Source organism: Sminthopsis crassicaudata, chromosome X (genome assembly GCF_048593235.1).
Source record: "Sminthopsis crassicaudata isolate SCR6 chromosome X, ASM4859323v1, whole genome shotgun sequence".
Lineage (NCBI taxonomy): Eukaryota > Metazoa > Chordata > Mammalia > Dasyuromorphia > Dasyuridae > Sminthopsis > Sminthopsis crassicaudata.
The window spans coordinates 5,353,051-5,378,334 of record NC_133623.1 but is presented as its reverse complement, the minus strand read 5'-3'; the positions used below and the strand labels follow the sequence as shown (position 1 = coordinate 5,378,334).

The 25,284-nt window shown below is 55.5% G+C and overlaps 2 protein-coding genes, 1 long non-coding RNA gene and 1 other non-coding gene across 7 annotated transcripts in view; 1 reads left to right on the top strand and 3 right to left on the bottom strand.

Moving 5' to 3' along the window:
* Nucleotides 1-14,618, bottom strand: part of LOC141548895 (uncharacterized) — a 30,133-nt gene extending 15,515 nt beyond the window's left edge. Inside the window, exon 1 of one of the 2 annotated variants that reach the window (XR_012484144.1) lies at nt 14,486-14,618. This is a non-coding gene — a long non-coding RNA (uncharacterized LOC141548895). Of the gene's footprint in view, nt 1-1,513; nt 1,574-14,485 lie in introns of those variants that run through there. The other variant, XR_012484145.1, reaches the window with a different exon arrangement.
* Nucleotides 1,005-16,772, top strand: PFKFB1 (6-phosphofructo-2-kinase/fructose-2,6-biphosphatase 1). Of its 3 annotated transcripts, XM_074278171.1 has the most exons (13): nt 1,005-1,293; nt 3,501-3,626; nt 5,626-5,723; nt 6,103-6,177; nt 6,547-6,603; nt 7,182-7,303; nt 7,881-8,088; nt 9,652-9,798; nt 10,309-10,413; nt 10,900-11,029; nt 12,577-12,639; nt 14,463-14,527; nt 16,270-16,772. In XM_074278171.1, exons 1-13 carry the CDS (start codon nt 1,200-1,202, stop codon nt 16,327-16,329), a joined length of 1,350 nt encoding a protein of 449 aa, XP_074134272.1. In that variant the 5' UTR covers nt 1,005-1,199; the 3' UTR covers nt 16,330-16,772. The 3 variants fall into 3 exon arrangements, with proteins under 3 accessions (XP_074134272.1, XP_074134270.1, XP_074134271.1); XM_074278169.1 differs by lacking the exons at nt 1,005-1,293; nt 3,501-3,626 and adding an exon at nt 15,367-15,460 and having other exon boundaries at nt 5,663-5,723; XM_074278170.1 differs by lacking the exons at nt 1,005-1,293; nt 3,501-3,626; nt 16,270-16,772 and adding an exon at nt 15,491-15,724 and having other exon boundaries at nt 5,663-5,723.
* Nucleotides 16,773-17,866: 1,094 nt separating this feature from the next.
* LOC141548649 (uncharacterized) lies at nt 17,867-25,284 on the bottom strand. The gene is made up of 13 exons (XM_074277661.1): nt 24,938-25,284; nt 24,590-24,684; nt 24,243-24,531; nt 23,281-23,371; nt 22,816-22,959; nt 22,312-22,375; nt 21,850-21,929; nt 21,336-21,430; nt 20,746-20,825; nt 20,597-20,639; nt 19,105-19,167; nt 18,365-18,479; nt 17,867-18,240 (listed from the first exon to the last, which is right to left on the bottom strand). The coding sequence occupies exons 1-13, from the start codon at nt 25,282-25,284 to the stop codon at nt 18,007-18,009; spliced, it is 1,740 nt and encodes a 579-aa protein (XP_074133762.1). The 3' UTR covers nt 17,867-18,006.
* On the bottom strand, nt 18,650-18,782 carry LOC141549281 (small nucleolar RNA SNORA11). The gene has a single exon (XR_012484314.1). It is a non-coding gene; the product is annotated as a small nucleolar RNA SNORA11 (small nucleolar RNA).

Below are 25,284 nucleotides of genomic sequence, written 5' to 3'. Positions count from 1 at the left end.
CCCTTCTTAAGGGGTCGAAGAGCCAGGGGAGGGAATGGGGCCAGGCTTTGGTAGTGAGGGGGCCCGAGGCCCATGGGCCCTGCACGTGGGATGGGGGAGGCTGCTGTGTGGCCTGCCTCTGGGCCAGGGACCAATCTGTCCTACTTAGGGGCCATTGCTCCCGAGCCCTGGGCTGGGGCCAGCTCAGTGCAATGACCCTGCTACTGCCCCAGGCTCCCCCTGCACAGTCTCCCCTCCCCAAGCCTCCCTTCCTCCTCTCCTCCGCCAATGGCGCCAGGCCCCTGTCGTTCTCTCTGTCTTTCCCTTTCTCCCTTCCCTCCTGCCCCCATCTGTCTCCATGTCTCTTTCCCTCAGTTTCTCCAGCTGTCTTTTCCTTCTTCTGTTATGATGTGTCTCTGTTCTTCCCTTCCTTCCCTCTTCCCTCTTTCTATTCCTCGGGGCATCCCTCCATCTTTCCTCTTCTCTGGGCCTCAGTTTATCTCCCATCTATCCTTGAAGCTTTCAGTCCCTCCATGTACTCTGTACCTGCCTCCTTCCATCTTGCAGTGTCCCCCCTCCTCCCGGCCTCCCGGGAGGGTCCAAAGGGCCATTTCGGGGCTGAAAATGGGGGGGTAGGCAGCTCCCTCGCCGGTCTGCGGCCACCTCTGCCCTCTCTGACCCCAGGGGCCACCCTGTGAGCAGGGAGCGGGCCGTGGGAGGAGGGGACTTGCTGCTACCCAGAGCCCTCTATCTATTGGCAGCCGGGGAGGCAGAGGGAGGAGAAGGAGAAGGGGCTGCATACAGTAGTTAGGGAGCAGCACTCCGTGCTTGGGGTTTGGAGGCCTCCGTTACTGACCTCTGTCCTCCCTGGGGCCACCTCCACAAGGAGGGGACAGGGGAAGGACAATATTACAAACAGCCCCCTCCCCCAGGGGCCCTCCCAGCAAAAGCACAGCCGGCTGAGCCCTAGCCAAGGCAGTCTGGGACCTGGGAATAGCAGACTGAGGTGGGAAAGTGGAGAGAGAGACACAGAGAGAGACTGAGAGGGACAGGGAGAGAGACAGAGACAGAAGGTGAGAGACAGAAGTGAGAGAGACAGAGAAAGAGACTGAGAGAGAGAATAAGTGAGAAATTGAGAGAGAGAGAGAAAGGTGAGAGACACAGACAGAGAGGGAGAGACTGAGAAAGAGAGCTTGAGTGAGTGAAGAGAGAGGTCCAACATGTCCCAAGAGATGGGGGAGCTCACCCAGACCCGGCTACAGAAGATCTGGATCCCCCACACCAGTGGCAGCCGGCTGCAGTCTCGCAGGGGCTGTAAGTGGGGGGGGGGCTGAATCACAGGGTTGTGAGTGGGGGTGGGGGGTGAGGGAGCTGTAAAGGGGAGGTGGGCCCTGGGGGGACATAGGGGGCTATGAGTGGGGCTGGGCCCAAGCGGGGTGGGGGTGGGGGGGGCGGGAAGGGCTGGCAGGGTCTGGGGAGGGGCAGCCCCTGGACAGGAGGGGGAATCTCCGCTATTTCTGTCCTGCTGCCTTACTTTCTCAGCTGCCCTTTTTGCCTGGCTCTTGGAGGCTTCCTCTCCTAGAGAACTTCATCTCCTTGGGAATTCATAATTACTTAGAACATTCCGTTTTCCTTCAGAACCTTCCCCTCCCACCTAGAACCTTTCCTTTGTTACTTAAACCGTTCTAGTCTGTCTCCCTCCCTTCCGAACCACACAGATCTTGGGAGCCCCAAGCCTGCCCGGGGGAATTACAGACCAAATCCTGTCCTTCACCATGTCCACCCCCCTTTTATAGAGAGGCAAACTGAGGCCCAGAGCGGGCTCACCCTGCACGTGAATAGACTGGAACAGGAGAGTCACCTAGTCCAACATTCGACAGGCAGGTTAACTGAGGTCCAGGGCAGGAAGGGAAGTTTCCCGAGCTGGAAGCCCTTCCAAGTTTGGAAGCCAGTTCCCCTGACTCCCAGAAGAAGACCAAAAGTGGCGTTCTTTCTCTGGGTGCCCCGTCTCCAGCCGGGGGCTGGGGTGAGACGAGGTGACGTGTCTTGGTTCAGTCCCTCTGGCTGTGGGAAACAGGTGCTGGTTACACAAAACCGCCATGTGGGGCCCTCCTTCCCTCCCTCCGTTTCAGAGTGTCCTGTTTCCATTAATGGGAGGACACTGTCCCACTGTCCCAGAACCAAATGTTGCGGGGGGGAGGTGATAAAAAAGAGAGGGAAGGCAGGAGATGCCCCAGTGCCCAGGAACATCAAAGAGAGGAAAAAAGCATTTGAAATTCAAATTTTAGAACAGGGGAAAAAAAGTTTATGTGAAGAGGAGGGAGCGTAAGTTGGAGGGAGAAGGAGGAAGAGGAGGAGGAAAGGAGGAAGAGGGAGGGAGGAGAGGCAGTAGGAATGGGATTGAAGGAGGTCAAGAGCCAAAAATATTTTCAAGGAAGAGAGGGCCAGCTCCCCAAAGATAAGAGAGCCTGCCCTTGTTCTGGGAGGACTGCTTTGCCGAGCTTTATGGGTTGGGGCCTGCAGATAAGCCACAGCAACAGTTAAGCAAAGGCCTTGAGCAGGGGAGGCCTTGGGCCAAAGTGAGGTCTTGGAGCAGCCAATTCTCCCGCCTTGCTCAAAGGGCCCCTTCCAGTATCACCCCGAGCTCGGGAGAACCCAGGGTCCCCCTCCACCACCTCTCCAGCTCCCCGACTCCTAAGCCCCTCTGGGGCTCTCCCAGGTCCAGCCTGGTCTCTGGAGCTGCTTCTCTCCTGTTCTGAGAGCAGTCATCCCAATTCCAGCCTGAGCAATTAGGAAGTGCCTACCTCAACTCCCACAGGCGTCTCAGTGGGGGCTGGGAAATAAGCCCCAAAGATGGCAGCCCCACCTTTGTAATTGGGAACCTTCAGGCCACCCAGGCCTGTCTTCTGACTTTTGCAAAAGGGAGCCGAGGACTGGGAAGGGGAAGTGTCCCAGTGTGCCTGGGGTGCCCTAAGACCCTCTGCCTCTCAATAATGAGCACGCCTGGCTGTAGGCTGGAAGGCTTGCATAGGCCTTTCCTCCCATGCCCAAGCATTAGCATTCCCGGTGTAAAGGGGAGGAAACTGAGGCTCACCAGGTTGGCTACTTGTGTCCAGTAAGTACAGCCAGAGCTGAGATTTAAGTCCGGGCATCCCAATTCCAAAGGCCTTTTCCCGCCACCCACCGCGCTGGCAGGCTGCCAAGGCGGTGAGTAGACAATCGCCATGGAGGCCTGAGACACCTGGCACTGGGAGAAAGAGGCCAGGGGGTCTCGATGCCCTCTCCCCAGCCCCAACCGATGCTGGGGAACGGCACCAGCATCCCTGCCACACTTTCCTTTGCCCGGGTCTCTCCTCTGCCCCATCATAGGCTACCTTGTACTCCACCCTGTACAAAGCATCGCCCCCCTCCGACTTCATTAGATCATACCCTCCTGGAGGGCGAGGATTGGGCGAGGGAGGGGGACCGGCAGCAGGCATTGGCCCAAGCACATACTAAATGTATGTCAAATTGAATTTCAGCATCCATTCCTCAGTTTACCAACTCGCCAACAATGGTGATCATGGTGGGGCTGCCTGCACGAGGCAAGACCTATATCTCTACCAAGCTTACCAGGTACCTCAACTGGATTGGGACCCCAACCAAAGGTACGTACAGCCTTCGGGCCAAGGGGATCCGATACCATCCCTTAGTTCTCCAGCAGAAGGAAGGGATTCCCCTTCCTTAGGATCCCAGAGTCAGTGTCTTCACCACCTAGTGGCCTCGGGAATGGTCAAGACCCCCAAAACACAGACCCAAGTGATATTCAAACACACAGTCATCTCACAGCTCCAATAAAGACATGACAACGTTTTAGCCAAAGCGAATTGCTTCAAGTTGTGGCCAAAGGGAATCGCTTTAAGTTGTGGTCACTAGCTGAATTCGGGTTCTGTGACTCCAAAGCAATGCAGTGTTTTTGTGTCGTTTCCCCCCCACCCAAGATCCAGAGTGGGATCAGCTTAAGGGCAGGAATTGTCCGCCCCAGTGTCTTGCATGTAGGAGGCGTTTAATAAATGCTCACTGAATTAAATGGAGCTTGAAACATGATCTCAAGTATCAAGGATAAGGGAGTCCAGGTGCATTCCATCCTCTGCACATGCTGGAAAGACCCCCAAAGGCGGTGGACCAGGACAGGGAGATAGGAGGATCCACTGAAGGAAAACAATTTAGCCTCAAGGAAAGAAGCCTTGAGCAGAAGTAGAAGTAGCAATGGAGGCAAGTTGGGAGGAGATTCCGGCTCCTCCCATTGCTCCTGCTTGTGTCCTCTGAGGCCCAGCAGAATGGGACTCATCCCTCCCCATTTGGTCCTTGTTTGTATCCAGATTGACTCAGGCTGAATGTAGACAGTAGTCTCTGCTCTGGCCAGAAAGCCTCCCAGACTGATCCACTGGTTTTTGACTAGAGGGAAGAGGCCATTTCTCTGCCTCATTTCTTACCTAGCCTTAATCACCGAATGGGCGTTACCTCAGTCAAACTGAGACCTTGGCTTTAAAAGGCAGAGGTGTCCCATTGCATCCTGGGCCACCTCCAGTCCTCTTGATCTGTGTCTTGCACTGGTCCCAGAAGGTTCTGGAGGGGAAAGTGAGGCAGGTGACCTTGCCCAGCCCTCCCTCACTTCAAGCCAATTCACTTGATGTCACTGCAGTACCTCCCTGACATTATATGTCTCTTCAAGAATGAAGGCCAGCTCTCGTATTCTACCTGAGTCTCCTCTTTCCCAGGGGAAACCTCCCGGTTTCCTTCTACTAGTTCAGGAACTGGGGCCTTCCCAGACTATTTGCCCTTCCCTGGATATACTTCCTACTGTGGTCTCCAGAAGTAAACCCAGTACAGACTCCTGCGGTCCTTGCTACCTCAAAATAAGTCTGGATCCCTTTCCAGAGAAGAAAAGAAGTAATGAGACTGAGAAATCACCCCATCCCTAAGCCCCTTATGCCTTGAGGTTCAATGGCTCGAACTCACCCACTCAAAGAGGTTTTCTCCCAACTCTTATGCCCTTGATGGTTCAATGGCTCGAACTCACCCACTCAAAGAGGTTTTCTCCCAACTCTTCCCCTCTGCAAATCCAGACTTCACTGGACCTAAACCCAAATTCAGCTCCTGCTTATCTGATCCACCCATGACAACCTTTAGCATTTGGCTTCTGACCCCTTCCTCTTCCCTGCCTTAGCTTCCCCTTTCCCTATCACTTCCATCACCCTCTCCCTCTCCCTCTCTCTCTCTCTCTCTCTCTCTCTCTCTCTCTCTCTCTCTCTCTCTCTCTCTCTCTCTCTGTCTCTCTCTCTGTCTCTCTCTCTCTCTGTCTCTGTCTCTCTGTCTCTCTGTCTCTCTCTCTCTCTCTGTTTCTCTCTCTCTGTTTCTCTCTTTCTTTATATCTCTCTCTCTGTTTCTCTCTCTGTTTCTCTCTCTGTTTCTTTCATCTCTCTCTTTTTGTCTCTCCTTTTCTTTGTCTCCCTCTGTCTCTCATTTTCTTTGTTTCTCTCTATCTCTCTGTCTTCTGTCTCTGTCTCTCTCTTTTTCTTTGTCTCTCTCTCTGTCTCTCCTCTCTCTGTGTCTGTCTTTCCTTTTCTCCATCTCTCTTTTCCCCTCCTCCACCACCTTCATCAGACCTCTTCTCTCTCTGTTTGTCCTCTCTCAGGCAGTGTGCAATGGCGGCCCTGAAGGATGTCCACGATTACCTTGGCCATGAGGAAGGCCACGTGGCGGTAAATTGACCTAAGGGTCTCTCTGTGTTGGGTCAGAATCACCAAGCAGCAGAGCTGGAAGGGAAACCCCATAAGTCATCTGGGGTGACCTTGATGACTTCACAGAGGAGGCAAACAGAGGGAGGCCCAGAGAGCGGCGAGAAAATATCCAAATGCGCACTTATATCCATGTACACAAGCAGTTACACAGTAGACCCTCTGGCCTTGAACCTGTGCCTTCCCTTTCTCAATGTCACCCGGAGAGCTGGGCACAAAGGAGTCTCACACTTGCGTGTCTTGTCAGTGAAGGCCCAATTCCAGCCCCATCTCCCTGACTCTTCCTCTTCCTCCAGGAAGTCCTCCCCAGTCATTCAATCTAGACCCTATCATCTGTCTCTAGGTTTTTGATGCCACCAATACTACTAGGGAAAGACGGTCACTCATTCTGCAATTCGCCAAGGAGCACGGGTACAAGGTATAACCACCCTCATTCAGGGCTGACCGACTTTTGTCTTGTGTCTAGACATTCACAAATAGAGGCGAGAAGAGAAAACCCTGGGGGAAATGGCACTAGAGTAACCCTGGTCCTTAGCGACCATATAGTTCAAACCCTTCGTTTTAGAGAGGGAGAAACTGAGGCTTGGAGGGGGTAAGAGATTTGCCCAGAATCACAGTCAGACTTCTGGGTTGGTGATCTGAGTCCTTGTTCCGGTCGTAGCCAGATATTTCAGCAAGATTTCCGTCTCAAATGTATCTTTTAAGTTTATGTGGAACTTCACAAGCTCATCTCTAAAGGCCAGGCCCATGAGGGAAACTGAGGACCTCCTCTCTTGTATGCTTACAGGTTTTCTTCATCGAGTCCATCTGTCATGACCCAGACATCATTGCCGAGAACATCACAGTAAGAGAGCCCTGCTCTGGCACAATGCCTGTCTTAGCCCACCCGAGCTCAACTTAAGGGTCAATTCCCCCCTTCCATGGCCACTTCTTTAGGGGAGCCCGCCCCCCAACATTCTGGGCTGTGAAGGAGAAAGCTGCGCCCCACAAAGTAAAAGTAACCTATAGTTAAGAGCTGGGAAATGGCCTTAGAGAAAGTCTTGTTTGACTCCTTTCTATACATGAGAAAATTGAAACCCGCAGAGGGAAGTGATATTAACCCCAAACTGTATGGAACAGTGGGTCACCTTCCTCCCTGGAAAGGTGCTGGGCTCATTTAGAAGGAGTTAGCTAATCTCAACCAGACTGTTCATGTTGAAAAGTCTGGGAGACATCCCTTAAACCTCTCTTCCATTTTTCTGTATCTCTGTGTCTGGCTCTCCCTCCCTTTCTGTATCTCTCAATTTCCATCTCTTTCCTTCTCTATTTTTCCGTCTGTCTGCCCGTCTCTCACTGCCTCTTTCCTTCCCTCTCTCACTGTTTCTCTTTCTCCTCTCTCTTTTTCTCCTTCCCTCTCTCTGTCTCTGTCTCTGTGTCTCTCAGCAAGTCAAGCTGAGCAGCCCAGATTACAAAGACTGCGATCGGGAGAAGGTAGTGGAAGACTTTCTGAAGAGAATCGAGTGCTATGAGATGAATTACCAGCCCATTGATGAGGAGCTAGACAGGTCTGAGGACCAAGGGAACTCTGCTGCTGGGAGGGTGGCAGGTGGGAAAGGCCCTGGACGGGAGGCAGGCCCGAGCACTGGGGCTAGAAGTGACTCTTGAGGGTCAGAGAAAGTGCTCTGCCCAGGAGCCCCCGGGAGATGATGGATGGACGATTGGTGCACTTTGGATTCCCTCCGAACCTCTGCCTGGGGCCTCCCAGCCTCCTGGCTGGTGCTGACTGACTGAGAGTCCCGCACACAGGCAGGCGCAGAAGCCAGTGTCGCTCCAGCTTTTGCCAAGCTGACGGAGGGAGCCTGGCTATTCTGGGGGGAGCCTTTCTGGAAAGAGCAGAATCATCCCCAAATCTCTCTTCCATGTAAATCCAAGCGTTCAGGGCTTAGCAGAAGCAGTGCATGGTTCTGGGCACAGCTGGGGAGAATTGCTCTCTGGGATGAGGGGAAGGAAGTTCAGAACCTCTTGGAGAACAAAGAAGATATAGAAAGTTAGGGGTGGAGGTCTGCCTTCCTGGAGTGACCGGCACTCACTGGAGGGCTGGAAACCTGGGAAAGACCTGAGTGTCCTTTGCTCCTACTCCAGCCATTTGTCCTACATCAAGATCTTTGACGTGGGCACGCGCTATCTGGTGAACAGAGTCCAGGACCACATCCAGAGCCGCACCGTGTACTACCTGATGAACATCCACGTCACGCCTCGATCCATCTACCTGTGCCGCCATGGCGAGAGCGAGCTCAACCTCAAGGGCCGCATTGGCGGGGATTCAGGCCTCTCCTCCAGGGGCAAGCAGGTAGGGGCTCCTGGAGAAGAGCTCAACACCACCATTTTTGCCTTCAGCTACCTGATTAGAAAAATGCAGGAAAGGAACAGAAAGTTCCTTTCTCTCTCTCTGTCTCCCTTCTTTCTTCCTTTCATCCATCCCTTCCCTTTCTTCCTTCCTCCCTTCTCTCCCTCCCTTCTTTTTTCTTCCTTGCATCCCTCCCTTCCCTTCCTTCTTCTCTTTCTTTACCCCCTTCCTTCTCCCCCTCCCTTCTCTCCCATAGGCCTTTCCAGCAGGGCCAATCAGGTAAGGGCTGGGGCTCCTGCAGATGGGAAAAGGGACTCAATACAACCATCTTTTCCTTCACCAAACTTCATTCATCTGTTCCTTTCTCCTTCCCTCTCTCTTCTTTCTTCCTTTCATCCCTCCCTTCCCTTTCTTCCTTCCTCTCTTCTTGTTTTTCTTCCTTTCATCCTTTCCTTGTCTTCCTTCTTCCCTTCCTTCACTCCCTCCCTATCTTCCTTCTTTCCTTCTCTCCCACAGGCTTTCCACCAGGGACAATCAGGTAGGGGCTGGGGCTCTACCAAAGGAGAAAAGGGACTTAGTACAACCATCTTTTCCTTCACCTAACTTCATTCTTCTGTTCCTTTCTCCTTCCCTCTCTCTCTTTTTTCTTCCTTTCATCCCTCCCTTTCATTCTCTCTTTCCTCCCTTCTTCCTTTCTTCCTTTCCTCCCTCCCTTCCCTTCTTTCCTTCTTCCCTTCTCTCCCTTCCCTTCCTTCCTTCCTCCCTTCTGTCTCCTTCCTTCTCTCCTTCCACCCATCCCTCATTTGCTCCTTTCTTCACTACCTTCCTTCACTTACTCTTTCAACATTCCTTCTTTCTCTCAGTCATAAAGTCTTTGCCTTCCTTCATTCCATTTTTCCTTGACTCATTATTTCTTCTCTTTATTCCCTCATCCCTTCCCTCATGCTTTTATTCCTTTGCTCATTCCCTTCTTCCTTCACTCATTCATTTATTCTTTCACTCATTCCTGCTTTATTCCACTAAACCCCGTTTCCCTTTACTCATTCCTTCTATACTTCCCTCCTTCATTCATTAAATTCTTCCTTCATCAAAATGCGGAAATGTAAATTCTAAAGCTCCATTGTCAACTCCTTCCTTCCTTCCTTCCTTCCTTCCTTCCTTCCTTCCTTCCTCCCTCCCTCCCTCCTTCCTTTTTTCCTTCCTTTCTTTCTTTAGCATTATTTCATTTTATTCCCCTCATATCTCCCCACACATACACTCTGCTCAACTGGATTAACAGCAGTTTCCAAAACTCAACAGTCTCGACACCATCAATACCGCCCCCCCAACCTGGAGCTTCCTCCAAGGCCAGACCTCCTCCCAAACACTTTCCTGATCCTTCCCACTGGTAATGTTTACTTTCCACAGATCACTTGGAACTGGCCCCAGCATCCTGGGAACATTAGGGCAAGGACTGTGCTCCTAGCCTCTGTCCCCAGAGCTGAGCCCGGTGTGGAGCACAAGCAGCCTCTAAGCAGAAAAGCCTAAAGAGAAAGCCCCCACAGTCTTCTCCTCCTCACTTTGCAGTATGCGTACGCCCTGGCCAACTTCATCCAGTCCCAGGACATCAGCTCCTTGAAGGTCTGGACCAGCCACATGAAGAGAACCATCCAGACGGCCGAGGCCCTGAGGGTCCCTTATGAGCAGTGGAAGGCTCTGAATGAGATAGATGCCGTGAGTGAGGGACAGATGGAGGGAGGAAGACAGGGAAGGAGGGGAAAAAGGAGGAAGGGAGGGATGAAGGGAAGGAGAGAAGGATGGATGGAGGAAGTAAAGGAGGAAGAGAGGGAGAAAGGGAGGAGAAAGGGAAGGAGGGAAGGATGGAGGGAGGGAGGCTTATTAAGGAAAGGGCCACATCTAGATACTACTGGGGAACATGGCCCTGTGAGGCAAGAGGGATTCGCCTAGCAAGGTCCCTGAAGACAGTGACCTATGAGGAAGGTACCCGCCCTATATGCATTCACACACACACACACACACACACACACACACACACACACACACTCCAGAAGCACACCCGTATATTCCCGCAACCCACACTGAAACTAGAGACATGGAGGGAAGGCAGCTGCTCCCAGGGCCCAGTTTATTCGGTGCATCTGTGCACTTGCGCGTGCCCACGTCCCACTTTGGACGCCCATATCTCCTTCCTGCCCCCGATTATCAGCACCTGCTGCATTTCAGGGGGTCTGCGAAGAGATGACCTACGAGGAGATCCAAGAGCATTATCCAGAGGAGTTTGCGCTTCGAGACCAAGACAAATATCGCTACCGCTACCCCAAGGGAGAGGTGAGGGAGGCCCGCTGGGAGCCTCGCCCAGAGCCCCATGTTTAGCCAGCTCCAGAGTCTGGCAGGCACCCGCACAGCTGGTTTCGGGCCTCCTCCCACTCTCAGGTGCCTCCTGCTCACCTCCTACCTCCCCTGAGAGTACATTCACAGTATGCCCTATGTACCCTGGGAGGGAGAGCCCATGACCAGCGCCCCCAACCGGGTAAAAAATGACCTGCCTCATCCCTAGTTTGGTTCCAAGTTCCCTGGATTGCTGAGACACTCTCTTGGCCAGCTGAGTGAGGGAGACGCCCATGCCTTCCTCTCACTGCGGACTGCAGGCATCGGGTTCCCCCATCATCCAGCAAAATGAACCAAGGACCAGGGCTATGGGCAGTGGGTTGGAGAGGGGTGGGCGATGAGGCTAGGCCTCCCGGTGCTGCCCTGGCTGTCTTCTGACCTTGGTGGCCCTCCTTGCTCAGGTGTGGGTCTGTCTCTCCTTTCTAGTCCTATGAGGACTTGGTCCAGCGCCTGGAGCCCGTAATCATGGAACTGGAGCGCCAGGAGAACGTCTTAGTGATCTGCCACCAGGCCGTCATGCGCTGTCTCCTGGCCTACTTTCTGGATAAGACTGCAGGTAACCGCTAACTTAGGGCTCAGGGCAGGGCCCGGGGAGGAGCGCCCGGCTTGCCATGGCTGGCCACATGAGAGCAGGGGGGGAGACAAGGGGCACTCAGCAGTCTGAAGCAGACATGCCAGAGAAGGCCTTGACCGGTGTGCCGTGTTCCTGACAGCGGCCTGCCCAGTACAAAATAGATCAAGGTGGTTTTTTTAAAAAGCAAATAGATCTCTTTACTAAAAGAGATAGAATAGCATTATTACAAACGCCATTGTGCAAAGCAAGACGTTGCCCACACAGAAAGTATCCGAAGGCCGGAGCAGGCAACACCTGGAGAGGAGCGGACTGGGGGCTCTGGGGGTGTGGGATGTGCTTTATCTATTAACAATCAAGCCTTATCGTGCAAAAAAGAGAGAGAAAGAAAAAGGCTGCCAGGACATGGAGGGCATCTGGGTTCTCAAAGATGGTGCCCGGTGGACTGCCTCCCTTGGCAGCTCCGAGTGCCAGGCCCGGCAGTCACATGAACGGGCTCAGCCCGCCTCGGCTCATCACTGGAGGCCACGGCACCGGGCATCCTGGGAAGGGACACCCCATACCCAAGCCTGCAACTCCCCAGCTCAGAAGCAACCCTGGCTATGTCCCTTGGCCTCAGTTTCCTCCTCTGTAATGTAGAAGATATTTCTAACAGCCGCTTTACAGACCACAGTGAGGAAAGCACTTTACATACCTTCAAAAAGTCAAAAAATGGAAGGTCTTTTTGATCTCTGGCCAGAATGTGGAGGGGCTGAGGCCGGCATCAACAGAGAGAGCTTTGGAAGTATAGAATGCCCTGCTTGTGGAAAGGGGCAGTCAGCCAGAAGCATCTGCGTTTAAGGCCTCCTCTGATAAACGCTGGCTGTGCGACTGTGGCCAAGTCACCTCAGTTCTCAGGGCTCTTGGTCACTCTAAGAACAGCAGATGCTCCTGCCGGTGAAAGCCTGGGCCCAGTCCCTAGGCCTAGCCACATCTGGGGACTTCCTCCCTCCGAGGCAGGCGCCCTTCCAGACCGATTCTGGCTGACTTGATGCTCCGGATCCTCCAGAGAGAGGGAGGGAGGGCCTCCCTTCCCTTGTCCTGACGCCCCGGGGACGGGCCATGCTGTCCTTAGGCTGACTCGAGGACAAGGCCCCCTCCATTCTTACATTGTGGATCTCTCTATTCGTGGGTTGCCGTGGTCAAAGAAAGACCCTGGCATCTACAAGCGGGGCTGCTGGCAGGGAGGCCCTGGTCCTAGATAGATGCAGGTGGGGCTGTGCCCTCCGTCACCCTCCCCAGCCCCAGAGCCATCTGGCCTTTTGGTGGGAGAAAGACAGATGAGGACGGGGTGGGATGGAGGAGAGCGTGTGGGACAGCAGGCGGCCTGGGAGCTCCTGGGACTGGAAGTTAGAGGAGACGGGCGGGGAGATGAGCTTTTGGTGGGAGCTGATGGGTGAGGATGGGCCGGGGTGGGGCAGATGGATGGCAGCCCAGCCAGCAGACGGACGGTCATGGTTCCTCCGGCCAGCGCTCTCTCCCTTCCCTTCCAGAGGAGCTGCCTTATCTCAAGTGTCCCCTGCACACGGTGCTCAAACTCACCCCAGTGGCTTACGGTGAGTGGCGCGGCCCAGAAGCCTCTCCGGCTATGGTGACTGCCACCAAGCTTCTCCTCCCTGTGCCCAGTGTCAGGCGGTATGCCCCCATGTAGAAGGGATGCCCAAGGTCCCCCGCGCCCCAGTTATACTCACATACATTTTCTGACAGAAAAACAAGGGCCAGAGAGAGGCAGGAGTGCCCCCATGCCATCCAGCGAGCTGGGGTAGAGGCCTTTGGCCCCCCTGGGACACTCCATTTCTCCCGCACCCTCTACTTCCTGCCCCCTGTGGCTCAACTTCTTAGGGGAAGCCTTGGATGCCAGTGGCTTCTGTCTCCTCTCCTCTTGGTCCCTTTCCAATCTTGGCAGCCTGGCGGTCCCCGGCCCCAAACTCCCCTCTTGTCAGCGCTGTGGGGTGCAAGGGACTGCCCTCACTCCTCAGCCTTACCTGGCTGCAACCTCAGGGGCAGGGACACCACCTTCTCCTGGATCCTGTCCCATCCTGCACTGCCCTGCTCCCCACCCGTCTCCTCCTCCCCAGCCAGGCGCCCCTCGTCCCGGGCTCCTCTGCCAGACCAGCAGCATCATCTGTGCCCTTAGCCCCCAAGTGTGGCTGTCCCTCCACACTGTCCCAATCTTCTGTCTCCCTCCTCCTCCCTTCTTTCCCTCTCCCACCTTTTCTTTCTCCTCCTCTTTCTTCCCCTTTTTTCTATTCCTACCCATCCTTCTCTCTCCCTCCACCTTCTTCCCTCTCTACTTTTCTCTCTTCCCTTCCTTCTCTTTCTCCCCCTTCTCTCTCCTTCCTCCTCCTTCTGTCTCACTCCGCCTCCTTCTCTCTGTCTCTGTATCTCTCTCTGTTTCTGTTTCTGTCTCTCTCTCTCTCTCCTAGCTCTCCCTCCTCCTCTTCCTTTTCCCCCTTCTCTCTCCTTTTTTCTCCCTCCTTTCCCTCCCCCTTCTCTCTCCCTTTTTCCTTCTCTTTCTCTCCCTTCTCTCTCCTTCCCCCACCTTCTTTTTTCCCCTTCTCTCTTCTTCCTCTCTCCTCTCACTTCTCTCCCCCTTCTTTCTCTTCCTTTCCTCTTTCTTTCTCCCCTTCTCTCTCCCTCCTTCTTTCCCTCCCCCTCCTCTTTCTCTCTTTCTCTTCCTCCCCCTCCTTGTCTTTCTCTCCCTTCTCTCTCCCCCTCCTTTCTACCCCTTCTCTTTCCTTCCCCTCCTTTCTCTCCTCTCTCCCTTTCTTTCTCCCCTTCCCTCCTCCTCCTTCTCTCTCTCCTTCCTTCCTCCTTCCCCCTTCTCTCTCCTTTCCCCTCCTCTCTATCCTTCTTCCTCCCTCCTTTCCTGCTCTTTCTCCCCTTCTCTCTCCCTCCCTCTTCCTCCATCTTCTTTTTCTCCCCCTTCTCTTTCTCCCCCTTCTCTCTTCCTCCATTTCCTTTCTCCCTCCTTTTTCTCCTTCTCTCTCCTCCTGTTTCTTCCCCTTCTCTCCCTCCCCTCCTCATTCTTCCTCTTCTCTCTCCCTCCTCCTCCTTTTTCTCCCCCTTCTCTCTCCTTCTTTGTTCCCCTTCTCTCTCCTTCTTCCCCCCTTCTCTCCCTCCCCATTCTTCTATCTCCCTCCCCCTCCTCTCCCTCCTCTCTTCTTCCACTTCCTTCTTTCTCCCCCTTCTCTTTCTCCCCTTCTCTCTCCCTCTCCTTGGTTCTCCCCCTTCTCCCTCTTCCCCACCCCGTCTGCCCCCTTCCTTGCCTCCCCCTCCCCATCTATCACTCAAGGGTTGAGTCTGGTGCCCACTCAAACCCCTTTTCACCCATCCCCGCTGCGGGACTGATAGCTTGCTCTCCTGCCCCCATTCTCAGGTTGCAAAGTCGAGTCCATTTACCTGAATGTGGAGGCGGTGAACACCCACCGGGAGAAGCCCGAGGTAGGTGGGTGGGCTCACAAGCCCCCAGAGCTGCTGCCTCAGGGAGGCTGGGCAGGCCCTCCCCTCTGTTAGCACCCAGACAGCCCTCGGGCTCACCCAGGAAGGCGGGGCCGGCTCCGACCTTGGGCTGCGGGCAGACCCACTCTGGGCCCCGGCTGCCAGCCAGCCTGGCCTGGCGTCAGGGCCACGGGGGCGTGGGGGCGAGGTGTGGGGAAAGCCCAGGCTGCCCATCACGGCCTCAGCCGGGACCCACCCTCCAGGTGGGATCTTGCAGCTAAGGGCCACACTTCCACTGTGTCACCACGGGGGGGTGGGAGATAGGTGGGGATGAGAGTAGTGGTCCCGCAACAGATCCTCTCATCCTCCTTTTGGACCTGTTTCCTCACCTGGAAAGTGGCCAGTTAGCTGGGTCCAGTGATCTCTAAAGTGAGATCTCATGGCCGAGACGGCGCCTGTGTCTGCTGCCCCATTTCGGGGGGAGAAGCCTGGAGAGGTAGGAGCCCAGAAGGCATCCTCCTCTCCCTGCCGGGCCTCAGTTTTCCTCATCTGTGTTAGCTGGACCCAGTCTCCACGTTCCTTTGGGCTCTGAGAGTCTGTGGTTGTTGGTGGTCGGTTGGAAGAGCTAATAGCCTGTGCCCCCCAAACAAAGCCGGCCGCCCGTGGGTCTCGGGTCCCTTCCTGTGCGTCTCCCCTCCCGTGAGCCGGAGGGATCCCGGATTGCTTCAGAGGGCTGGATTCACAGCTCGGCTGGACCCGGGAGCTCTGTCACCTCAATTTCCATCCTCCCTCTGCCACCCCACCCCCTCCATCCACTCAGCTGGCCATGCTCCCACACACAGGAACTTCCACCCTGTTCCTCTGGCCAGCCCCCCACCAACCAAACAACCCTACTTGGAAGACCTGAGTGAAGGCCTCCCTTCCCTGAATGCTCAGGTAAACCTCCCTTCCCCTCCCTCCATCCAGGCAGTCTCTTTTGGGGGGCTACCACTCCACTGGATCCGACCTACGACCTAGAGGCTGGCTTCCAGGATCTGCCGAGGGCCTTCGGTGGTCCCTGCGGTGCAGAGGGGCAAGGGGCAGGGCAGAGAGGGGGCCAGGAGGTAGCGGCCCCGGACGGGCCTCTGGTGTCTCCCTGTTCGGCCTCAAGCCAAACGCAGGACATGCCTTTATTAAATGCCAACTGCGTGCCAGGCACTGTGCTTAGCACTTTATAATTACTCACTCACTGGAACCACACAGCCACCCTGGCAGGTAGGTGCTATCAGGGAACTCATTTTACAGATGAGGAAACTGAGGCAGACAGCAGTTAAGTGACTTCCCAGGGTCACACAGCCAGTGTCTGAGGGGAGATCTGGACTCGGGCCTTCCTGCCTCCAAGCACCTCCTCGCTGCCCTTAGTCAGCACCGGCCCGGCCGCTTGGAGAGCTGCCACCCTCACTGGTGGTGGAGGAGCGGAAGGTGCCCCTGGGGAAGCCAGCAGTCAGGCTGGAGACAAAGACTGAAGTCAACCCCGTAGACCGGGGCAGTCTATACAGTTTCTGAAATCGGGCCGGCACATCAGGACTGAAAGGTACCCAAGGACAACCTCTTTGCTTCACAGAGGGAAACTGAGGCCGAGAAGCAGAAGGGAAAGCCTTTTGCCAAGGTCCCCCAGTAAGACGGCAGCAGCAATCAGGCCAGCTGCCAAGTGTCCTGGGTTTTCAGTCCCAAATCCTTCCTACAACGCCCCTCTATTGTTGCAGAACGTGGATGTCACCCGTGACCCCGAAGAAGCCCTGGATACAGTGCCAGCTCACTACTAAGCATCTTGGGACAGGCCACAGAGCCACTTCCTCTTATTCCCACAGACAGAGGCTGGCCTGCCCACCCACAGAGGGATCCATCCCCACCCCATTCACCTTTTGGTCTCCCAGCTGACCGGACCAAAGCTTCGCCCCTGTTTAGTGTTTTAACTTTTGGAAACTGAGGGAGAGAGGAAGGGATGGGAGACAGAGAATGATAGCGAGGTGGGGCAGATTTAGCTAGTGACACCACTCCCAAGCGGGCCCTCGCCGATGCCCCGTGGCGGCTGGCCCCCAGGATTCCCGGGCACACGGCTGGGCCTTTTTGAGGTAAGGAGCATCTCCAAGCACCCCCAACGATTTACAGGCCGAAACCAAAGCAGTCAAGTCTCCCTGCTTTGTGGACTCAGCCTTCAAAACAATAAAATTATCGAGGTCTCCGAGTTTGGGGAAACTGTTTCAAACAGTAGGCCTGCTTCATTCCCACCTGCCATCTCTGCAGCCCTTCCCAGGAGTTCTGTGAGTGACATACTTCCAGGCCAATGACCAGAGAATCCAGGCCTCCCGGGGTAGGGGTTACACACCAGCGTATCTTGGAGTCTTCCCCCCCACACACACACACTCTCTGACCACCAGGTCTCCCAACTCCTTACCAGACTGTCCCCAGTTCTCTTCCTTTTCAGAACCAGTTGAGGCCTCAGTGGCATCCAGCCCTGAAGGAAGCCCCGGTGAACTCTCCCACCCCAGAACCAAGGCCACATGGCCTACGCCCCATCCCAGCCTTGCAATGCATGCTGGTTAAATCTCCATGAAGAAGCAACAGAGCTTCCAAGCCAGCAGAGCTGGGGCCCAGTCCCACATCTGACCCCTACTGGCTCTGGCACCTTCCACTGATGTAATAGGCCAGTGATCCCAAGCGGCAGCATGGTGGGCAGCCCTTGCTGAGCCCAGGTCCAGCCCCATGTCTTCCTGTGCTTGCCAGGGTAGGAGCTGTCCACCAGCACCCCAGCCCTACTGCCGTTGCTCAAGCTGACCCCCTAGACCCAGGGCCAGAAGAGGCAGCTTACCATTGCTCTTTGAGGAAGGCTAATTAACTGACACAGAGTGCCAAGCCTGGATTGGGGAAGACAAGTCTTCCCAAGTTCAAATCCAGCCTCAGACACTGACTAGCCCATGTGACCCCCAGGCAAGTCCCTTCAGGTTTCTTTCAGTTTCCTTGGACAAGGACATAACCAACCACCCCAGAGATGGCAAAGTCATGACACACCCCAAGTAGAACACACCCAGAGTCTGGAAGCCATTAAGGAAAATCTCCAGGGGGCACAAGAACCTCAGTTACTTACTTTGGTGGGAAGAGGATGGGGAGGAGGACAGGCACTGGACTAAGTGCTTTCCAAATACTTTCTTGTGACTCTACCCCCCCACCCCAAACTCCAAGGCCAGTCCAGGACAAACATTCACACCGGGAGCAGCGTGCCGCTGTGGCTCCAAAGTCAGCAGCCCGGTCGGCAAGGAGCCCACGGGGAAGGCCTGGAGGTGCATAAAGATACCACATGGGTGAACTTGCAACTTTTATTGAACTTAGACTACAGAGGGGACGGGTCCTAAATCACAACTACTGTGCACAAAACATGTAAAATACTGCTTCTTGTGCTTTGGAATCGCCACTTTCGTGGGGCACTCGGAGTGTGCACTCTCCTAGTCCAGGAAACTTCCAGAAGCAGAAGCAGATGCAGAGGCACAGGCTTCGGCCTCACCGTCAGCATCAGCCTCGGCATCAGCCGAAGCCGAAGCCGAAGCGGAAGCAGAAGCGGAAGCCGAAGCCGAAGTGGAGGCCGAAGCCGAAGCGGAGGTTGAGGCGGCAGCCGCGGCCTCCTCCCGAAGGGCTTCGTTGTACTGGACCGCCCAGCTACGAGGGTCCCTCTTTTGGATCTAGGAGAAAGAAGAGTCAGTCATCTGTTAGAAGCCAGGGAGCTCAGCAGTAAGAGGGTCCCCCGTCTTTCAGGCCCAGGGGGCGAGCAGCCCTCCCCACACCTCACCTCACCCTTGCTACTACCTTAGCCACAAAGCGAAGGACCTGCATCTTGCTGGTCTCCAGGAAAGCTCGGGGTCCCCAGAGGAACTCATACTCCTCAGGGTCAGTGTAGGGAATCCGGTTGTACTCCAAATACCTTGGGGATGAGGGAAAAGAGTCCTCATCTCCAAGTTTGGCCTTCCCCCTCCCCCAGACCCCCACAAATCACTACCCTGCCCTCCCCGACTCCATCCGGGGTCAGGCCTTTTCCCAAGCCTGACCCCGATGCCGCCTGCAACCTCGAGCTCTCGGGAGCCACGAGGCTAAATGTGTGCGGTCAACTGAGAGACAGTGAGGCAAAGGCTTCTGCCTCCCTGTGATTGAAGGACCTCGAGTTTGCTGTGTGGTGTGTGGTAAACAGCCTGGCCACGCTCTCTGCCGACTGCTCTGATCACACCACTCCTGCCAGCCCAGGGGCCGGGGGGATTTCTGCGCAAGCGGAAGATTGCTCGTAACAGGGATGGCCACGGAAACCAAAGGGCCGATAATGGCTCATGCTCCGACATTTACAAAGCACTTCACTTACAGCTACTATGTGAGGAAGACACAACAAGGGTTACTACTGACGTCCAACAGCCCAGACACGGAGGGAGCGCTGTCTGGGGGGACAGAGCTCTCAGGGCCAGGAGGGCAAAAGGGGCCGAGCCCAAAGCAAGCTCCTCCGACCTGAAGCTCGGCACCACGGGGCTCTGGGAGGGCTTGCTCGGGAAGCATCAACTCACCTCTGGCGGACAAACTCGTCAGTGACCAGCTTCTTCACATCCCCAAAGAGCGGATGCTTCTTGCTGAAGAAACAAGGAAAAAGCATTTTAGCTGATGCAAAGGAATCTGGGAAACATTTCTCAAAGAAAGAGACCCTTGAGAGGGTCAGGGAAGCTCTGGTCAATGTCCCAAAGCATCCGAAGGACAGCAGCAGTAGCTGCTGCTGCTGGCTAGCCACTTCAGTTGTGTCCTACTCTCTAGTACCCCATTGGGGGTTTTCTTGGCAGAGATACCAGAATGGGTTGCCATTTCCTTCTCTAGCTCATTTGACAGATGAGGAAACTGAGACAAGCAGGCTTCAGTGACTTACCCAAGGGGTCACACAGCTAGTGTCTCAGGCTGGCTTTGAACTCAGGGCTTCCTGACTCCTAAGCCAGTGCTCTAGCCACCCTGAAGGGTTGCTACAGAGGAAAAACGGAGGTTTGTTCTGCTGGGATCCCCAGAGCAGAACCAGGAGAAGCAAGTGACAATCCCAAGGGGGCAACTAACCTTCAGAGACTAGCAGATGACTCACAGTAGAATGGCCTAACTCAGGGGCAGCGACAGAGATGGCTTCAGAACGTACTCTTCACCCTGGGAGAGCCTGTGCCATGGTTAAGATGTACTCCTATGAGATCATCACGAATGGGGATTTGGAGCTATATGTGAATGTCTTCCCTTTCAATCAGCCATGTCATCACCCCTTTGGCAAGAGGGAGCCTACTGGACGCTGGGACAGGTCTCAGGGTCTGCACTAACCATTCGCTTCAAACTGTCTCTCTGACTTCTTCCCATTGCTCCCGGATCTCAAAATGAATCAAGACTCTGCTGAGCTCACCTAGTCTGAAGCCAATCCTAAAGAATCCCTTTTATTCCACCAGCCCACCCCACTTGGCACAAACTCCTCTTTGATGGCCCTTCCAACTTTAGACCCCAGGCCATGATCCAAGGCCAGACTCAAGGGAAAAACTCTGTGTATGCCAAAGCACTTACAACCATACTCTTGGTGGCAGGAAAAGACCGAAGAAACTAGAGTGTAGGAATGGAATGAAATATTATTCTCTAAGAAAACAAATAGAAACATTTTTTAAATGTGAAGCCTTCTCAGAGTCTTTAGTTTCTTCATCTATAAAATGGGAAAATAAAAAACTTGCATCTCCCACTTCACAAGACTAGGGGAGAATAAACGCAGATGCAATGGGCCTTGTGGTCCCAGGATTCTAGGAAGACACCAGGGCTGCATTTCATTCTTCCTGCTGCGTGGTCCAGCCTTCTCAGCACAGCTAAAGGGATCTGAGCTAAGGGAAGAACGGCCAGTGTCGGGCGTTTTCGCCACAATTCCTAGCATTACCGGAGACATGTCAGCCTGCCTGCCAGCCTAGTGGGGAAGGTGGGGTCTGGGAGACTGAGCAAGCCCATCTTTGGAGGAGGGGGAAGGATGGTAGAGAAAAGCATTCAATCACTACATCGTACTCTGGGTTAAGTCGCATCTTCCTGAGCATGTCCCAAACCATACCTGGTAAAGAGAGAGAGAAAGGAGAAAGGGAGTCAGTGAGTGGCAGATCGCTTCCTTTACACCCCATTCAGTCTCTCTCCCACAAGGGAAGATTGGGGCTACTTACCCTCCTTGGCAGAGTTCCCCTTCATGAAAATCAGGCTCAGGATCACCATCAGAAGTCCCATCTTTGCTGTATCATGTTTTCTGGAGAACAAAAGAAGAATTCACCTTCATCATGCAAAGCTGATTTCAAAGGGAAATTGGGAGACCAAACAGATGCCTCCCTACTCCCAATCATCTTCTCTCCAAGACCTCTGGGCCCAAACCCAGTCCTCAAATCTCCTAAGCACCAGCTGTGCTAATTCGCTTGTGGGCCTCCACTGTAAAGCGTGGGGACCGAGCTAGACTCAATCCCCTGGTGTCCCTTTCAGCTCTAAAACAGATTAGATTCTGCTTCCCATTGCCAATGGACTGGAGTACATTCCCTTCCTGGGATGGCATAAAGCGGGAACAGTGAGCCCTAGAGTACTCCCGAGGGACTTCTCAGTTACAAAGGCCAGGCCCGGGTTCCTCACACCAAACCCGGGTTTCTTATTTGGTCCCTGATCGGGCCAGTTGCCAGCCAGTGTGGTGTCATGAGCTAGAGGAAGGGGAGATCCCAGGACTCTGGGAGCAGGAAGGAGGGAAACGACATCAGATTCTCTCCCTTCTTACGGTCTCGGAGCATCATCTTCCAAGGGCTCCAGCTTGTTCAGGAGCACATAAGCAGGAGCCTTATCATCGATCTCCTTCAGCTCTAACCCAAACACCTGGCGAGGGAGAGAGGGAGAAGCTCAGCAAGAGGGTGCTCAACAGCATTCAGCAAACCCCAGGCAGAGAATGAGACAAGTTGGGGTGTGTGGAAATTGACTCACATGACTAGAGGAGCCTGGGAGGCTGGGACAGAGACGGGAAATAGAAAGTGCAAAATGCAGGTGAGTGGAGTTCAGGGGCAGGACGGCAGCAGGAGAGGACACAGACCCGAACTACACATCTCCAGGCTTTATGAGGAACGTGGGCAAACGGGCAAAGAAAGAGTGTGGCACCGGCTGGAAATGCTAACGAGGGGGAGGCTGGGCAGCCCGTGAGGACAAGAGTCCGAGGTTCTAGCCCCTGCACACGTAAAATGAGGGCACATGGCACTGGTCTTTCCCGGCTATCATGTGATGATTCAGCAGCACCCACTGACCTGCTCCAACATCTGACCAGCTCGATTGATGATCTCTGTGGTCATGTCCTTGTATTCTTTAATAACAGTATTCACAATATCTATGGAGGACAAGCAATAGTCACAGCTCCAACTTCCTTCACCCCCAACTGGGATGGGCCCCAAGGCCCTTCCCATGGACTCCTCGTTCTTAGCCTCTGTCCAGTACTGGACACGGAATGATCCCTTGCTGCTGTTTGGGGTATCTTTCCTACTTCCTGTACAACCTGTCAGGCCCTTCTCAAACTTTTTTCTTTACTGTATGTTCAAAAGAGGCTCTCCACACTCAAAAGAGTGTGGAGCTCTGCCCTGCAACTCTGAGACTAAGTAAGATGAGGTGACAGAGAAAGTCTAAAACTCCTGGGCTCAAGTCTGATGGGGGCAGGAAGGAAGCTGACTCAGGGCACAGCTGGGGAAGGCAGGTTCCCTGGGGCAGCCACTTACCAGTTCGGTGAATGGGCACTTTTGTCTGATCCTTCACTAGCAGGTAATGGACCACCTCACAAGCCTAGGAAGAGAATGTAGGGTTAGAGCTCGAGAGAGACAGGAGGCTGAGACTGTTGGAGTATGGTGAAGGGAAGACAAAGAGAACCGAGCTGACAAAGCACAAAAAAAAAACAAACAAAAAATTAGGTGAGGTAGAGGAAAACCGAGCTCTTACCTTCTTCTTTTTCTTCTTCTTTTTTTTTTTTTTTAAGAAAAGGGATTTCTTTAGTATTTCCTGGTTTTTCCCCAGTTACATTTAAAACAATATTTACATTTGTTTTTAAAATTTTGAGTTCCAGATTCTCTCCCTTAACCCTACCCCCACCCCTATTAAAAAAGCTCATGTGAAATTATACAAAACATTTTCATAAAAGTCATGTTGTGACAGAAAACATCTACCTCCCCCCCCCCCCCCAAAAAAAAAAAAACCTCAAGAAAAATAAAGTAAAACAAGAGTCATACCTTCTTTTCCAGCCTGGAATGAGATCTGTGGGGCAGGCTTCCCAAACCTGCGCCAGCCACCTCTTCCTCTTCCTCCTCTTCCTCCTCCCTGCGGCTAGGCCTGCGGACCTCATCCCTTTCTTCGTCGCTGTTAGACCTCTCCACCTGCAGTGGCAGGAAGAAAGAAAGGAGATGGGCTTCCCCTAGGAGGCGAGGGCCCAAAATCCGGGAAGCTCTTCCTGCCTAAGGGGCATCAAGAGCTGGTGAGTCTCATTTCCCAGCTGGCCGGGTAGGTGAAAGGAAAGCAGAGTCAAAAATCGCTGCACATGTACTCCCTGGAGGCCTAGTGGGGAGAACATCCAGGGTCTGGGGCTAAGGCTGCTTTTCTGGTACAAAGAGGGCATCCTCTGCTGGAAGAGGCTCTGGGGGTGGAAGAAAAGCAGGGGAAGAGAGCTGGGCAGGGACTTGGGGTGCCAGCAGACTGACCTCGAGAGGAACCTGCACTGTCCTTCTGCGAGCTCCTCTCTTCTTTCTGGGCGACTTTTTCCCCACAGCCGCATCTTGATCCTGAAAAGCACTAGCGCCCCCAAACCCCCATGGACTAGTTAGGATCCCTCACAGACACACCCCCCTTTGAAAGGCCGCCTCACTAGCCACCACTGGGCCACTAGGTGGCTCACTAAGCCTGTGCCCAAACCCTCCCCACTTCGGGGAATGAGCCCCCCACCAGATCCCGGCTGCCCTGCCTCCCTCCCCCAGCATCCCCCTCCTCTTGAAGCTCCCCATAACAATCAGACTCCCTTGGGCCTGGCGGCCCCCCCCCCCACCCGCTCTCTCATCATTGGTTCCTCTTTCAAAAGCCACCAGACCTTAACACTACCTGCTTCTAAGGGCCTGGCTCCCTCTACAGGGCCGTCGGCTACGGAACCTGCCTCGCCCAAGCCCCGCCCCCAGCCAAGAAGATGGAGGACGGAGCCTCGCTCCATTGCCCATTCCCACCCGCTCCAACCCAAGTCCTCGCCCAGCGCCCCCTTTCTTCCCCCCTCCCCCCCCCCCCCGGAATTTTCCCGGCTTCCATGGACCGAATCCTCCTCCGGGTAGCAATCGATCTTCGCCCCCACAGCAAGCCCCGCTCTAGCCCAAGTTCTCTCTCCCCCCCCCCCCACCTTCCAGGAGCTTCCTCGATCTGAATCCTAGCCGCACCCCCCCCACACACACCGTAGCCGGCACCTTCCTCCATTCCAGGAGCTCCCACGGGCCAAAGAACACTTCCCACGCTTCGCCTACGCCTCCTCCCCCAACATCGGCCGAGCCCCACTCCCTCAGTAGCCGGTGAAAGCCCCCACTCAGCCCCCCCCCCCCCGTCCCCATCGGCCGCCCCCCGCCCCCTCAGTAGCTGGCGAGTCCTCCCCCCCCCATCCTCGGCCTCCCTGCCCGTCTTTGCTCACCTGGCTCCGGCCACCCCGAAGGCCGAGGTGGAAGGGCCCTCGTCCAGGCCGCCAGCGGCCTCGGCTCCGCGGGCCCTCGAGCGCAGCGAGTAGCGAGGCGGGCCGGCCGCGGGAGGCGGGGAGGGGCTAGAGGCCCGCCAGCGCCCGGAGGGGCCGCCGCTCGCCCCCGCCTCCTCGGCAGCCTCTCGCAGCTCCCCCTCGGCTCTGGCCCCGCCCGCGCGGGCGGCCCCGGCCGCGCCCGCCCATGGGCTGCCGGGGGCGGGCCCCGAGCGCCAAGTTTGGATTGCCGCTCATGGTTCGGGCCGTCTCGGGGAAGAGAGGCTGGGCGGGGGCGGCGGCCGCTTTGCGCTCCCTGCGCCTCTGGCTGCCCTCGCTCGCCTCGCTGCCCTCGCTCTCCTCGCTCTCCCTGGGCTGCTGACCTCCCCACGCGTCTGGGCACGGACTGCAGAGGAGAAGGGAGACACGGCGCGTGCGCCACTGTGCCCACCGGAAGCCCCCGACCTCGGGAGGGGAGGGGGGCGCCTGCGCGGTCCCACTCGACTCACGTGCCGGCGGCCCCCCAGCCACGCGAAGCGGGGGAGCTCGCGCCCACTGGGTCGCCTCCCCTCCCGCACGCCCTCCCCAGTCAGGGACTCGCCCCGCTCCACGCACTCAGCACTCCCACTCAGCGCGACGGGCCCCCGCACAGCACTTACCTCGAGGCGGCAGCCGCTGCCTCAGCAGCCTCAGTCTCCCCGACAGCCCCGGCACAGGCGCCCTCCTCCTGGAAGGAGCCCTCCTCCGGAGCAGACCCGGCCCCCGGGCCGGGGGTGGGGTTGGGGCTGGAGCTGGAGCTGCCGAACTGCGGGGGGGCTCCCTCCGGGGCCCAGCGAGGCCAGCGGGTGCGAGAGCGGCCTCGCTGCTGCCGGCCACTGGACTCGCCCTGCAGATCGGTGAGGGTGCCCAGCCGGTGCCAGGCATCCATCATGGCCTCCATCTCCTCTCCTCGGCTCTGAGGGCCGCCGCCTCGGGCGGACCCTCTTCGGGGCTGCTTGGCTGCCAT

Coding starts and splice junctions, on each gene's coding strand:
- PFKFB1 (XM_074278171.1), top strand. CDS start 1,200: ATGTCCCAAGAGATGGGGGAGCTCACCCAGACCCGGCTACAGAAGATC. Junction 3,627..5,625: donor GATTGGGACCCCAACCAAAG/GTACGTACAGCC, acceptor CACCTTCATCAG/ACCTCTTCTCTCTCTGTTTG. Junction 10,414..10,899: donor ACCGCTACCCCAAGGGAGAG/GTGAGGGAGGCC, acceptor TCTCCTTTCTAG/TCCTATGAGGACTTGGTCCA.
- LOC141548649 (XM_074277661.1), bottom strand. CDS start 25,284: ATGGCAGCCAAGCAGCCCCGAAGAGGGTCCGCCCGAGGCGGCGGCCCT. Junction 23,372..24,242: donor TTCGGGGTGGCCGGAGCCAG/GTGAGCAAAGAC, acceptor TGGGGGCGCTAG/TGCTTTTCAGGATCAAGATG. Junction 20,826..21,335: donor GAAGATGATGCTCCGAGACC/GTAAGAAGGGAG, acceptor TTTGTTCTCCAG/AAAACATGATACAGCAAAGA.